The sequence below is a fragment of the Eumetopias jubatus genome, unplaced genomic scaffold (genome assembly GCF_037043125.1).
Source record: "Eumetopias jubatus isolate StellerSeaLion01/CBP00866 unplaced genomic scaffold, mEumJub1_p1.0 scaffold_13, whole genome shotgun sequence".
NCBI lineage: Eukaryota > Metazoa > Chordata > Mammalia > Carnivora > Otariidae > Eumetopias > Eumetopias jubatus.
Window position 1 is genome coordinate 10,341,659 of NW_028274819.1, and position 15,112 is coordinate 10,356,770.

A 15,112-nucleotide genomic window follows, 5' to 3' on the forward strand; every position below is an offset into this window, starting at 1 on the left:
AACTTAGATGGTCTTACATTGTTGTATACTTTTGCTTGGGGTGGGTGGAATGAGGTTTAGGAGAGAGAATTTTCTCTTTCTTTTGAATGGCGGGTTTCAATTTATATATATATATTTTTTTAAGATTTCGTTTATTTATTTGTCAGAGATAGAGAGGGAACGCACAAGCAGAGGGTGAAGCAGGCTCCCCGCTGAGCAGGGAGCCCAATGTGGGGCTCCATCCCAGGACCCTGGGATCATGACCTGAGTTGAAGGCAGATGCTTAACCGACTAAGCCACTGAGGCTTCCCTCAATTTATATTCTCAAACAAGCTTCTTAGAGGTAGAAGAGAGTCACTAGGAAAAAACTGATCAAGTTGACTTCTTTAGAAGGGGAAATTAAAGCAGTTTGAAATGTGGGTCACCATACTGATTCAGAGTAGGCTCTAGGTTAGGGCAGTCCTGGCTTTATTCCTTCTTAATTTTAACTTTGGGTATCACCTAACTTTTCAGAGCCTTATTTGCCTTTCTGCAAAATGGGGATCGCAGTATAAAATCTCTGGGTTATTATGAAGATGAAATGTTTAATAACGTAGGAGCTATTACATAGCAAACATTTGGTATTATGTTAACAGTTATCACAGTATTATCATTATTGTAACTCAGATGTTTTCACCCATATTGTTTCATTATATTTTAATTGAACCTGACAAGAATGCAGTGGATTCAAAATTTTAATTGTAACCCTTTGAACAAAATATTCACTCTTTGGGGGACTCTGTTAATAAGTAGGTAAGACCTTGTAGATCCATTTTAGCTTCCATTGTTAATCATGTTTTTTTCTCTCTTCAAATATTTGGGAGAGGATTAGAGGAGGCATTACATTCATGTTTCAGAATTTGAATGGAATGAGTGAGATTAGCTTGAGATGGAAATAGACAAGACATTATTGTAGGTAGGGCAAAGACATGTACAATCATCAAAGTGCAGACTAGATGTTTACCAGCTTCAGTTCTGGCCTTTTGCACACACCCTTAGGGTGTATGCATCTGATGTGTGTTACCTACTCACTATGGATTTTTCTCTTCAAGGAGAAAAGAAAGTTCTTAAAGAATTTAGCATCCTTAAAGAAAAATGCTTAGAGGCTGGATAGGTATTCTTGTTTCAAAAAGAACTTCTTTTGATGGTATTATGTTGGTTTCCAGGGCGAGAGCAAGGACCTACTGTTTATCCTGACAGCTAAATACAATGCCTGCATCCTGGAGTATAAGCAGAGTGGCGAGAGCATTGATATCATAACGCGAGCCCATGGCAATGTCCAGGTGAGGTGGCTGCTTCAGGCTGATGAGAGTATTTTGGATAGAGCTGTCATGACTCGATAAAGAAAATTGAACCGCTGGGGGGGCTCTCTCTGTGATCAGAGCAACAGGGAGAAAACACTAAGGGTTTAAGCTTTCATGAAGAAAGGAAGAGTCCAAGGGACAGGGTACTAATTCATTGAGAATCAGCGTTTTACAAGAAGATATGCACTGTATTTGGGCTCCCTGGCATGTCAGTTGGATGCCACTAGCTTTATTACCACCCCTAAAATCATCTTGGGGAAGAGGTGCCCGATGTCCTCTGTTACTCTGAGTGTTGAGATGCTTCCCTAACCCCAGTTTTACTTCCCAGGACCGTATTGGCCGCCCCTCGGAGACGGGCATTATTGGCATCATCGACCCTGAATGCCGGATGATTGGCCTGCGACTCTATGATGGCCTTTTTAAGGTTATTCCGCTAGATCGGGACAATAAAGAGCTCAAGGCCTTTAACATCCGCCTCGAGGAGCTGCATGTCATCGACGTCAAGTTCCTGTATGGTTGCCAAGCACCTACCATCTGCTTTGTCTACCAGGTACTGGTAGAGAGAGAGGAGTGGAGAGGGAAAAACTATGTGGTTTCACATTGTGGGAGTTGATTTTCACTAATTGGACTGTCTGGATTTGGTAGTAGAGTAGGCAGAGAGTTTAACGTATTTATCCTGAAACGCTTTGAACGGCATAATTAATATGGGTCAGATTGCGGATGCGTCTCCAGTGCAGTAGTATTTAATGAGGCAGGAAGCTCTCTGGCGCTGGTAGCAGGTTTTAATCCTGAGATTACATTCTTGTGGACCTTGGAGATTTTATAGGGTGACCCAGTTTATACTTTGTCTGAGTCTCTTAACGGTATGCTGGGGGATTATTAAAACTTAGCTGTAGAGAAATGATCTAGAAATTGCCCTTATACGCAAAGAAAAAAACATCTTGGTGACGTTTACTTATGTCTTCTAAGAAGGGGTTTGCATTTTGTCCAGCACTCACTTTCTGGTGACTTGTTGGCTGTTGACTTCTATTTTAGTCTGTGCCTAAAACTTTAGCAGAGCTGATCCAGGGCAGCTGTTCTCTGAGCCAGATTTGTTAAGTGGGGGGCGGGGTGGCAGAGCATCAGACTAACTTGCTGTATCTTGGTAAAACCTCAGCCTTTTAACAAGAAGCCATACAGCATGCGGTCATTTCACTCGCATATGGTTGAATAAATGGTGGAAGGAAACAGTCTGAGTCCCAAGTGCTGTGTGTGGGCACGTTTGATAGCCGTGTTAAGTATTGGGAACACTGATGTATTTTTGTATATTCCTTAGCGTCACCGTAAGTGCTAGAGTTCAGAGGCTTGTTGGGATGAAGTTCAATTGAATAAGGTTGAAACTACTTCAGGGGATTTTGTTTGATCTTGTTCTCTGTGCTTTACGGATCATAGCTGAAATAAAAACTTAGAATTTCTTTCCCTTCTTTAGTTTTGTAAATACCAGGTCATTAAAACACTGATGTTGGTTATTCAAGGCTGACTCTGTTCCTAGCCTCAGGGCTGCCCATTGTGACCCATCTTCATTCCTGTGCGTGCGCGCGTGTCTGTCTCTCTCTCTCTCTCTCTCTCTCTCTCTCTCTCTCTCTCTCTCTCTCTCTCTCGGGCCCAAATCAGACCCCCAGCATGACCTTTTTGTGAAGTTCAGTCTTACCCCTGGTCATTGTTGGAAAGATCTTTCATCAACTAAAAATGACTGTCTCCTGTTTTGTGCCCAAAATTCAAATATTGGTGTAAATATTCAGGGAGTTACTATGTAAACTGTGTAGTCATTATAAGTGTGTCAGGAGCTATTAACAGTGGTTAAGATATGGCCCCTGCCCCGAAACAGTGTTGAATTCTTTCCATAACTTCTTAGGCTTTCATCTGGCTGTTGTTGAGGCCGTCTCCCTCTGGCTGATTGCACCCTCCCTATCCCTGCTCTTTTAGACTCTCAGAGGTGACTTTGACAGCCTTAGGCCGGGTTTGAGTCATGATTCAGAAGAAGGGGGGGGGGAGATAGGAGAAGCTTAGCAACTGAGCCACCCAGGCGCCCCCAAACAAAATTTTTTTTAAAGTAATCTCCAGACCCAACATGGGGCTCAAACTCACGACCCCGAGATCAAGAGTTGCTTGCTCCACCAACGGAGCCAGCCAGCACCCCTCAAACAAATTTTTTAATCTCTTAGATGTATATTTAGCTTCTCAATGTATGGGTTTTTTTTTTTTTTTTAAGCTATTTCAAAAGTTCCTTGAGGCTATAGAACGTGCATATATCTTATAAGTACCCACAGATAGTACCTGTGTACGTTGTATTTCCTGTGGTGATTAGTATAGTGTGTCAGATTGATTTTTCTAATTCTTAACTCTGTCTTGTTTGGTCGAGTTGTTAGAAACAGTAGGTCTGAGTCTCAGTCTACCCAGTCACAGGCTTAGCTGGTGGCTGTCAACATACAGATGGGTCAGCGTAGTAAGGCCAACGTGATAGGATGGTCAGATGCTGGGTGGTAGTGGCCTGTCCCTTTCAGGACTCCTTTCCAGTCCAAGCTTCACCCGTCTTAAGGGCTAACCACGCCACCTCTCCCCACCTAGGACCCTCAGGGGCGGCACGTGAAAACCTACGAGGTGTCTCTCCGGGAGAAGGAGTTCAATAAGGGCCCTTGGAAACAGGAAAACGTAGAAGCTGAAGCTTCCATGGTGATTGCAGGTTGGTTGGGGTTTTGGATATGTCCCCCGACCCCAGGTCGGGGCCTGTTCCTTACTCTTGTTCCTGCCTCACCTCTGCTCCTTCATTTCAGTGCTCAGGTGCTGCTACACACACTCATTACTCAGCAGCCCTGAGGTCTCCTATTTCTAAATGTGCTTCCCTTTGCTTTTCCCATTGCTGTCTTTGGGATTATCTCTTTTTTTATTCCTTCCAAAAAGTATAGCTTTCCTTTATTTTGGGGTGGAGGGGTTAACTATGAACCACTGAGATTGATTTTCAGAGTGGCATGTAGAAATTATTCTCATTTTATTGTTGGGCATAACGTTTAAAAACTGCAGGGGCCCTGTAGAGCTTATCTAATCTGACTGTTTCACAGATGAGGAAGCCTGGCCGGAGGGGCTTGCCCGTGCCTGTGCCACACTGACAGAGCCTTGGCCTGGCTCCAGGCCTCTTTGCTCCTCCTGTATCCTCCCCACGACGTTATGTTGTGCGTCTCATCTAGGAGAGAAATTTTAAAACTCTCAAGTGAGAATTGGCTTTTCTAAATGGTGGCCCTGTTAATGGGAGAAATTAAGCTAAGGAACAAGGAAAAAAAAAAAAGCTTTGAGTTTGAAAGGACCAGAGTTGAGGAGAGAAAAGGGGAGGAATGCAGGCAGAAGAACACAGAAGACTCCTCGCCCCTAGGAACTCAGAAACACCAAAAGAGTGACAATAAAAATATCAACCAGGGTTAGATAATGCCAGCCTGAAATTTCTCAGGCAGCAGTCTCAGTTAAAGACTGTCATGTTCCCTGGACTTTGATGTCTTTTTTAAAAAGAATGATTATCTTAAGATTTGCCTCAGAGATGGCTGGATCAGTGCCCTTGCTGCTGCAGCGCTTGGCAGGTCCAAAGTGCTGAGCATTCTAATGCTGCCCTCTCTCCTGCAGTCCCAGAGCCCTTCGGAGGGGCCATCATCATTGGACAGGAATCAATCACCTATCACAATGGTGACAAATACCTGGCAATTGCCCCTCCTATCATCAAGGTGAGCAGCGGTCTTTTACTTTTCCCTCCTGTTTTTCGCCCTTATTCTTAACACTGCTCCTCTCTTTCTCCCCGTTTGTCAAAGGGACATTTACATATGTCTGTTATACTGTTTACTATGTAAGACACTGTTGGTCATTGGGAATACAAAGAGAGTGGCCTGGTTTTGCTTACTGAGAGCTTGGTTGCTAACTACGAGAAAGAAGTAGTAAAGTAAAAGTAATGTACCCTTTCCATCAACTGGGGCAACTTTAAGAAGGGAAGAATTTTGCAGATTTTTTTGAATGTTTTCAGAGCTCAGGTCATGCGAAGGTAACTTAGCAATCAGTTGTATGGACTTAACTAGTCCTAAAAGTTTCAAACCTTAATGTTTCAAGTCATAAGAATTAATACAAAATTAAGTTAAAGGTTAAATAACAAAATCCATGGTATAGCTTTAGCAGTGGGAGGTAATTAGTAATAGTGAGGAAATAACAAAATCTGTGATAGTACCCATAGTCCAGTGAATACTTAGACCTGCTTCCTACTTTCTGCATATTTCTGTGTTTCAGCGTAATAATATGTGAATAACCATTTAGGGTATATTGAGTTCCTCAGAAAATTGTCTTCAGAATAAAAATGTCCCCATCTTCATTCACACATGTAGTCTTAGCTAAGTGGATTCCTTGCTTGTGAAATGGCTGGGTTTGGTAAAGGGAGTGCCTCACAAGGGTTTGCTCTTTGATTATGGGGGACACTTAATCTCTAATGATCATGTCTTCCCTCTTGGCAGCAAAGCACGATTGTGTGTCACAATCGTGTGGACCCCAATGGTTCCCGCTATCTGCTGGGAGACATGGAAGGACGGCTTTTCATGCTGCTTTTGGAGAAGGAGGAGCAGATGGATGGCACTGTCACCCTCAAAGATCTCCGTGTGGAGCTCCTCGGAGAGGTAGGGCTTGACCCTGCTCTGCTACGTTCTCCTAGGGGTATAGCGAATGTGGGAATGTGACTCACAGTGTGAGCAGTGTGAGATTTGTAGTACTTAGCACCTAGCCACAACTGGTCGGTCCTGCTGTGGAAGTTGGTTTTTGAATAAGTGAGATGTTGGAGAATCTCACAGACAGCTGGGCACTACCTCAAGCATAAAAAGGAAGAGAAAGGATGGCATTCAGAATTAAACATTAATTTAATGCTGATATTTAATTCCAGGAAGAGGTTCCCCCCAAAATTTAAGAATTATGCAGTGAATTTTAGAAGTTTCTAATTATTTTGAGGAGACTAGAGCCATTGGGATTAAAATGATCGTTTGGGGCAGGCACCTGCAAGATGAAGTGTAGGTTTTTCTGACTGTAAGGATGTGATAAATGAAGTCATAAGCTTCAGAGATTTAGGAACATTTGCTTAGTGTGACGTGGGGATTTGAAATGGAGAATTGTTTCAGGACTCATGGCCACAGCTGTTCATTTCCTTAACAGATGTTGAGGAGGTGGTAGGACATGTCAGTCTCCCATGGGGTATTCGTTCTGATGTCTCTCATGCCATTGACTCTCTTTTAGACCTCTATTGCTGAATGCTTGACATACCTCGATAACGGTGTTGTGTTCGTTGGGTCTCGCCTTGGGGACTCCCAGCTTGTGAAGGTGAGAAGACACTTTCTTCTTTTTGGGTACTTTGCCGCCTTCACTGCTTCTTCAGGTTTCTCCTGTTTGGAGCCTCGCAGAATTTCTTCAGTTCATCCATGTCCGTACTATGCAGCTTTTTCCTTGGCTGATTTCACATCCTCCCCTGACTAGCTCTTTGTCTTAAAGGTTCATTCAACAGATGTGTCAGGCAAGGTGCTGGATGCAGTGGATACAATTATGAACAAGACCTAGCTGCTACCTTCAAATAGGTCATAGTCTACCGTGCTGGCCCCCGTCTAGAAAAAAACTTTGGGCCTTCCCTGCAGAAAAATGCTTGCGAGCATTTTGCATTAATTTCCAAACTGCTGCTTTGAAATCCATCCACAGGACTCATAGATTAGAAATTCCTGACTGATTAGTGGGTCTCCTGTAGGCTTGCCTGTAGGCCAACCATGTTTCTTAGTCAGCAATCTCCTTCTAGAAGCATGCAGTGGAGCACAAGAAGGGCAATCTAATAGGACTGAGAGTTTCTTTTGGACGATAACCATCTCTTTAGGGTGAATCTCTTAACGTTCCAGGACTAACTCTTTTTTCCTTCTTAGCTCAATGTTGACAGCAATGAACAAGGCTCCTATGTAGTGGCCATGGAAACATTTACCAATTTAGGACCCATCGTGGACATGTGCGTGGTGGACCTGGAGAGGCAGGGGCAGGGACAGGTAAGGGGGTCATCCCAGAAATGAATAGCTGATACGCCTGCCCACTCAAACTGTGTCCTCCTAGACTTGCCTGTTTGTGGAGTGTGGGGTGCCCACTGAAGTTAACTTTTAAGAGCCTCACTCACTAATCCCAATGATGCAAAGATAACTATCATTTATCGAGTGTATCGCTTGGTCTGTGATACAGATCTATATCATTTGTGGTCACATGAGCACCCTAATTAGATAGGAATTCTTGACCATTTCAGAAGTGAGGAGGCTTGGGACTGGGAAAGATCAAGTAACTTGTCCAAGGTCACATAACCTCCAAGTTGCAGGTGTGTCTGACTCCAGATCCTGTGCTCTTTCTAGTGAACTAGGTTCTATGGATGGAAGCCAGTTTGCTAGGAGCAGGGGTAGTTGCTTTCTGCTTCTTGGACTCGAACATCCTGTCCGCTTGGTAAACTTGGGGGCTTGGAAAGCAGCCTCTGTTAAGTCCGCTTCCTCAAACCTAGCTCCACTGAAAGGGTCCTTGGGATCAGGTATAGCTTGTTTATTTTCTGGGCATCCATATGATGGCCTCAGGCTCTGGAGGGAGGTATTTAGAAAGGTTTTCTCTGCTTGCAGCTGGTTACTTGCTCTGGGGCTTTCAAGGAAGGTTCCTTGAGGATCATCCGGAACGGAATTGGAATCCATGAGCATGCCAGCATTGACTTACCCGGCATCAAAGGTAACCCTTTGGTAGACATGGGATGCAAATCGTATTCAAGTGACCTTGGTCTTTGGCCTCATTATGTGTTGTGAAGGCACATGGGTGGCAGCTAGAGGAAAGCAGGTCAGATGAAGAGTAAAAAAAAGTCATAACGACAAATAAGTGGTAGGAGCTTAAACATACTTAAAAGTACCAGAGTAAACTTGATTGACCAAAATTGGATCATGGAGTAGAGAAATGGAAAGGAAAAGTTTGTAAGTTAAATTTACTGTTTTTATAAGGGAACTGAAAGAATTCCTGAAAAAAGAGGAGACTGAGATTATCATACAAAGGTGTAAGTGTGAAGGTATTAACTTCCAGAACAAAAATACATAGTTAAATTCCAGGAGGACTATAATAATCAAAAAGATCAAAGAAAGATTACATAGTGGAAGGCTTTTATGATGTATGAGTAGTAGACACGACTCAGGAGGATACGAAATCTGCACATGTGTCTGATATATCTGACATGTTGTATCAGTAAATGTGAGTGGGCTAAGCTCACTTATAAGAAAAAGATGATCAGATTGAATCATAAAGCAAAACATAGGTATAAATAGAAGGCACATCAGAATATTTAGACTATCAAGAGAATGGGAACAGATAAAGAAATAGAGGTCTATGAATTAGAAAGGAAGAGATCATAAAAGTACAAAATCTATGGGAATCGACTGAAAGCTAAACAATGAGAGTTCGTTAAGGCAGCAGGATATAAAATTAATGTACTGAAATCAATAGCATTCATGTGAAAACACAGTCCGTTTGAAGATAAAGTGGAGGGAAGGAGCTAATTTATGATAGTAATAAAAAGGCAAAATACCAAAGAATAAATTTTGTTTTAAAAGATGTTTGTTTATTTGTCAGAGTGTGTGTGCGTGCACAAAAGCAGGCAGAGCGGCAGGCACAGGGAGAAGCAGGGGAGCCCGATGTGGGGCTTGATCCCAGCATGATGACCTGAGCCGAAGGCAGATGCTTAACCGACTAAGCCACCCAGGTGTCCCAACCAAGGAATAAATTTAACAAGAAATGTGTAAAACCTATACAGGGAAAATTTAAAATACTTCTTAAGGATTCAAAGGATAGATTGATGAAATGAAAAACATACCAAGGCCCTATAAATTAAATTATAAAGCGGTCTCTCTTTGATCTACTTTTTTTTTTAAGATTTTATTTATTTGAGAGAGAGAGAGAGCACAAGAGTGGGGAGGGTCAGAGGGAAAAGCAGACTCCCTCCTGAGCAGGGAGCCTGATGTGGGACTCGGTCCCAGGACCCTGGGATCACAACCTGAGTCAGAGGCAGACGCTTAACCAACTGAGCCAACCAGATGCCCCTCTTTGACCTATTTATTTTTGTATTTAATGTATCTCAATAAAAATATCAAGAGGTTTTTTTTTTTCTTGACCTAGATAAGCCAGAGTCCAAATGGAAAAAGGAAGAAGCAAGAAAAGCCAGGAAGACCTAAAAAGGATCAGCAAGACAGGACTAGCCCTACCAGATATTAAAACGTACCATTAAACCTTAGTAAATGAAAGTGTGGTTTTGGTGCACTGATAGGCAGAGTTCCTTGAGCAGACTCAAAAATCCAGAAATTAGAAAAAAGTCCAGAAATAGACACAGTTACATGTGGGAATTTAGTGTACGATGGTGGTGGTATCTCAGTTCAGTGAGATAAAGATGATTATTTATTTTTATTTTTATTTTTTTTTAAAGATTTTATTTATTTATTTGAGATAGAGAATGAGAGATAGAGAGCATGAGAGGGTAGAGGGTCAGAGGGAGAAGCAGACTCCCCGCTGAGCAGGGAGCCTGATGTGGGACTCGATCCCGGGACTCCAGGATCATGACCTGAGCTGAAGGCAGTCGCTTAACCAACTGAGCCACCCAGGCACCCTAAAGATGATTTTTTTAAATAAATGGTTTAACAAATGGTGTTCCCAGTTATCAACTGGGAAAGATAAGTTTGGATCCATACTGTACTTTGTATACCTTGCTAGAACCCAAATGGATTAGACTTAATGTAAAAAGGAAGCCATATAAAAGTTAAAAGAAAAAGTCAAATTCCTTTATGATTTTAGAGTGGGGAAGGCCTTTTAAACTATGACTCCCAAGTGCAGAAGCAAAGGGAAAAATTGGTTAATTCAACAACATGAAACATTTCTGCATGGCAAAAACAAAACATTGTAAGCTAAGTCGTAAGAAATGGCAATCCAGATGAAAACCTTTGTAGTTCATCTTAAAGGCCTAATTTCCCTAATTTATCGAAACCTTTCTACAAAGAAGGTCACCAAAATTCTTGCCCCCAAATTGGCAAAGGGCATGCATGGACGGGTAACAGGCCTCACTTGTACTAAGGGAGATGCAAGTCAAAACCGAATAGTCATACCATTCTTTACCAGGTGACCAGAATCCAAAAGTTTGACAACGCTGTGTTGGTGAGGGCCGAGAGGAGCTGAGCAGGCTCATTGGTAACGTCTGCCAAAACTGCACCTGCATTTTAATTTAGTGATTTAGGGACAATCCTAATTCTAAGCATCTACTCCCTACACCTTCAAACAGACGGAGTGATGTAAATATAAGATCATTTTTTGCGGCATTGTATGCACAATACTGAAAAAGTGTCCATCAGTGGAGACTTAAAACTGGTACATCTGTGTCATTAAATGCTGCGTAGCTTTTGAAAACAAGGTTCTGTTCCGTTTTGATAAGGGCTTTAGTATAAAATGGAAAAGCCTAGTGCGGAACAGTGAATGGTGGGCAGTTTTATATATATATGAGTGTGTGTAACTCTTTTTTAAGTTTAATTTTTAAATAACCTGTACACCCAACACAGGGCTTGAACCCACAACCCTGAGATCAAGAGTCACACACTCCACCGACTGAGCCAGCCAGGCGCCCTTATATTTGTATTTGGTTATAAAACAGTGACTACCGAATTCCTTAAATTAAAAAAAAAATATTTTTTTGAAGAATAAAAGACTTGATGATTTATTTGGGGGATAGGTTTCAGGGAGAGGTATAGGAGTGAAACTTCTCTGTACACATTTTAAAGATAAATTTGGTTCTGAGTCATAGAAATGTATCATCTTATCAAAAGTCAAAGGAAACACTTTAAAATATTAGGCTCAAAGCAGTTTTAAAAATAACTTCTTCGGGGTCTTAAAGCCAGGAAAGAACAGAGTGGCTGTTTCACCTTCAGGACGGACTCCACAAAGTTGTTGCTCCTCCCTGAGGCCAGGCTGCCTTTCCTTAGATGTGGGGAGCCGAGTATTGGGCTGTGCTCTGCATCTTTATTCTTGATCTTTGTTCCAGGTCTGTGGCCACTGCGCTCTGACCCTAACCGGGAGACTGATGACACTCTGGTGCTCTCTTTTGTGGGCCAAACAAGGTAAGGGTGAGTCTGGCGCCTGCTGCAGGCGTTTCCGTGAGGGTTACAGGGTGGGAGAGCTGGTGTGGCTGACCCAGGCCTTCCTTTCCCCTGCAGAGTTCTCATGTTAAACGGAGAAGAGGTGGAAGAAACTGAACTGATGGGTTTCGTAGATGATCAGCAGACTTTCTTCTGTGGCAACGTGGCTCATCAGCAACTCATCCAGGTAATGACTCAGAAAAGGGCAAGCCCTGTTGACTTAAATTTGATCTAGAGTGCAGTGTAGAGCACTGCGGGATTTTACCACAGTCTTTTTATGGCTCTAAAAGTAACATCCTAGAAAAAAATTTTAAAATTGCCTGATAACCCTCCACTCAGAGAAAACAACTTAACAGCTCCTAACTTTGGAGTTGTTCCTTTTAGCTTTATTTTTTTTCTGTAAGTATATGTAGTATTTATTCACATTCTCTTTTGCAGACTGGGATCATAATATTTTCATGGTTTGGGGTATCATTTTTGCACTAATAATGCCCTGTTTTCTGAGACACGTGTTTTCCTTTGTTGTACTAATGCATACCTATTTAGTCCTAGCGCTCCCATCCATATATGACTGTTGGCAGCACTATCCACATTAATTATTGGAACCAGAGCTTTTACTCTGTTCTGATTTTGTTTTAAATCTGTATGCGATATGGGGGTCAGCTGTCCTTTTGGCCCTTGTTAGCCACGAGAGTCTGATTTCTGAGCACCTGCCCACTCCCTGGTTGTTTTGAGTTCAGAGTGACTCCAGGTGGTCTTCACTTTCTGCACATCTCTTTAGTCTTTGGAACTTTTCTTTAACTGTGGCCAGAGTCAGTGTTTGCCAGTGTCGGGTATGGCACTTGTGTGCTGAGGATTAATGAATCCTGTCCATCTTTTTATCCACTTGGGTCTTCGTTTTGGCCAACAGGCAGTTGTGGATTTGACAAAAGCCAGAGGGAAGGTTCTTTTGGTTTGTGGACCAAGTGTGGGAGGTGCCCAGTTTCTAATGATTCATTGCTTTGAGTTTTTCCTAACTAATGGTCTGAAGACTGGCACCAGCTCATGTATCTGTTATTAAAGGGTTTTCCTGTTTAAATAGGAGCTCAGCTTTGATAGGGACAATCCTAATTCATCCTAAGATGAATTCATAACGTCCGTTACAGTGTCAGCAACCTGCTTTTTGTTTTATTTCAGTGATGAAATATATTGATTAACCATATTTCAAGGTAATTTCATAGCCTATACTAAAGAATTTTATATTTTGGGATGTCTGGGTGGCTCAGTTGGTTGAGTGTTTGCCTTGGGCTCGGGTCCTGTCCTGGGATCGAGCCCCACGTCGTCGGGCTCTGCTTAGCGGGGAGCCTGCTTCTCCCTCTCCCTCTGCTGCTCCCCGTGCTTGTGCTCAGTCTCTTTCTCTGTCAGATAAATAAATAAAATCTTGAAAAAAAAAAGAATTTTATTTTTTTTCAAGGTTTTATTTTTAAACAATCACCACACCCAACGTGGGGCTCGAACTCACGACCCTGAGGTCAAGAGTCGCATGCTCAGTCCACTGACCAAGCCAGCCAGACACCCCCGAAGTTTAAATAATTTTAATGGTTCATGCACAGTAAAGAACGTGGCTATTTTAGAGGACTGATTTTTGGGATGAGAAAAACTGCTAGACTGTACTCACCGGGTCTTCCTCCACTGATCCCTCTCCCAGGACTTCATCAGAATGAAACAGGTTGCCGATAGGTAAGGTGGAAGTAGCCTTAAGCCAGTCTTCTTCGGGGCTTCAGCTCAAAATGGCATCTGTCAGAACTAACTGTTGCAGGGGTTTGGGGGAAAACCCACAGGGCAAAGAGGGCTGCTGTAGTTTATTTTTAGGGTTCCACTAGGGCAGCGTTTACCACCTTCCCACTGGTGTGTGGATCCCAGCAGGTGCTCGGAGAGCTTTCTCTTCCTTTTGTAGATCACTTCAGCATCTGTGAGGTTGGTCTCTCAGGAACCCAAAGCTCTGGTCGGTGAGTGGAAGGAGCCTCAGGGCAAGAACATCAGTGTGGCCTCCTGCAACTGCAGCCAGGTGGTGGTAGCGGTGGGAAGGGCCCTCTATTACCTGCAGATCCGCCCTCAGGAGCTCCGGCAGATCAGGTGTGTGCTTATCTGTCTGCTCCTTGTCCCCTCCCCTGTTCTCCGGGGCTTCTTTCATCCTCGGAGTCCTTCCTCGGCCATACTCCTCTTTGTTCAGCCACACAGAGATGGAACATGAAGTGGCCTGCTTGGACATCACCCCACTGGGGGACGGCAATGGGCTGTCCCCTCTTTGTGCCATTGGCCTCTGGACAGACATCTCGGCGCGTATCTTGAAGCTGCCCTCTTTTGAGCTACTGCACAAAGAGATGCTGGGTGGAGGTAGGTGGCTTGTAAGGACCTTTGAAGGGTTGGGATCAGAGTCAGAATGTGGAACAAGATTTTAATGTGCCCCTCTCCCACAGAGATCATTCCTCGTTCCATCCTGATGACCACTTTTGAGAGTAGCCACTACCTCCTTTGTGCCTTGGGAGATGGGGCGCTTTTCTACTTCGGGCTCAACATTGAGACAGGTGAGAAGAACACTTTGAATGGAGGGCCCTCGGAGAAACAAGGAGTGTGGAGTTGCCTTAGCCTCGGGGTACTGCTTTTGAACCTTCACGACCCAGCTGTTTGTCCTGTTTCCTTTCCTTCCTACTTCCTTCTGATGCCATTCTCTCTGTAGGCCTGTTGAGCGACCGTAAGAAGGTGACTCTGGGCACCCAGCCCACGGTATTGAGGACTTTCCGTTCTCTTTCTACCACCAACGTCTTTGCTTGCTCTGACCGCCCCACTGTCATCTACAGCAGCAACCACAAATTGGTCTTCTCCAATGTCAACCTCAAGGAAGTCAACTACATGTGTCCCCTCAACTCTGATGGCTATCCTGACAGGTGAGCCTCTTTTTCTTTCTTCAACAAGAGCCATTCATTGAGGGCAGCGTGACGTTTTCCTCAAACCCTTCCCCTCTCGCCTTCTCCCAGAGTCTAATCAGTATAAATAGCTGAGGCGGGAGGTGTAGAGCAGAGGTTCTCCCATCTGGCTACCCATCGGAAATCTCTGGGACACTTTTGAAAAAGTACAGATTTTTTCGAATCCTTCTCTGATTCTGATTCAGTAGATCTGGGGTTTCGGCCATAGAATCTGTATTTTCAGGAAAACCTCCCAAGTGATTCAAATGGTTAGTCAGGTTTCAGAACCCCTGATTTAGAGGTCATTCTGTATTCCTCCTGAGCAGGGGTTCTCAAAGTAGGGTCCCCCACCAGCAGCCACCGAACTCTGGGGGTGGGGCCCAGCAATTGGCTTGTTAACAAGCGCAAGCATGCCTGCTGATTCTGATGCAAATGATGATTTGAGAATCACTGTTCTAGATTCTAATGCTACAATTAGCATTAAATAGAAAGCAGTTAAAAAACCTCAGTTGAGGCTCACCCAGTGAGGCTCACCCAGACCTGTTCGAGAAGATGGGGGGTAGCGGTGGGACCAGGCCTCAGAACAGTCACGTCTCCCCAGGTGATTCTTAGCCTGGAGTCAAAGTTGAGAGCCAGTGCC

General features: G+C 43.6%; 1 protein-coding gene across 1 annotated transcript in view; it reads left to right on the forward strand.

Annotated features, from left to right (window-relative positions):
• Positions 1 to 15,112, forward strand: part of DDB1 (damage specific DNA binding protein 1) — a 29,670-nt gene that overhangs the window by 1,593 nt on the left and 12,965 nt on the right. The window contains exons 3-16 of the mRNA XM_028118096.2: positions 1,185 to 1,301; positions 1,651 to 1,872; positions 3,930 to 4,044; positions 4,974 to 5,071; positions 5,843 to 6,001; positions 6,609 to 6,692; positions 7,277 to 7,393; positions 8,000 to 8,102; positions 11,434 to 11,509; positions 11,606 to 11,714; positions 13,464 to 13,642; positions 13,740 to 13,903; positions 13,987 to 14,094; positions 14,247 to 14,454. Coding sequence (XP_027973897.1) covers positions 1,185 to 1,301; positions 1,651 to 1,872; positions 3,930 to 4,044; positions 4,974 to 5,071; positions 5,843 to 6,001; positions 6,609 to 6,692; positions 7,277 to 7,393; positions 8,000 to 8,102; positions 11,434 to 11,509; positions 11,606 to 11,714; positions 13,464 to 13,642; positions 13,740 to 13,903; positions 13,987 to 14,094; positions 14,247 to 14,454 — 1,859 coding nt within the window. The remainder of the gene's footprint in view (positions 1 to 1,184; positions 1,302 to 1,650; positions 1,873 to 3,929; positions 4,045 to 4,973; positions 5,072 to 5,842; positions 6,002 to 6,608; positions 6,693 to 7,276; positions 7,394 to 7,999; positions 8,103 to 11,433; positions 11,510 to 11,605; positions 11,715 to 13,463; positions 13,643 to 13,739; positions 13,904 to 13,986; positions 14,095 to 14,246; positions 14,455 to 15,112) is intronic.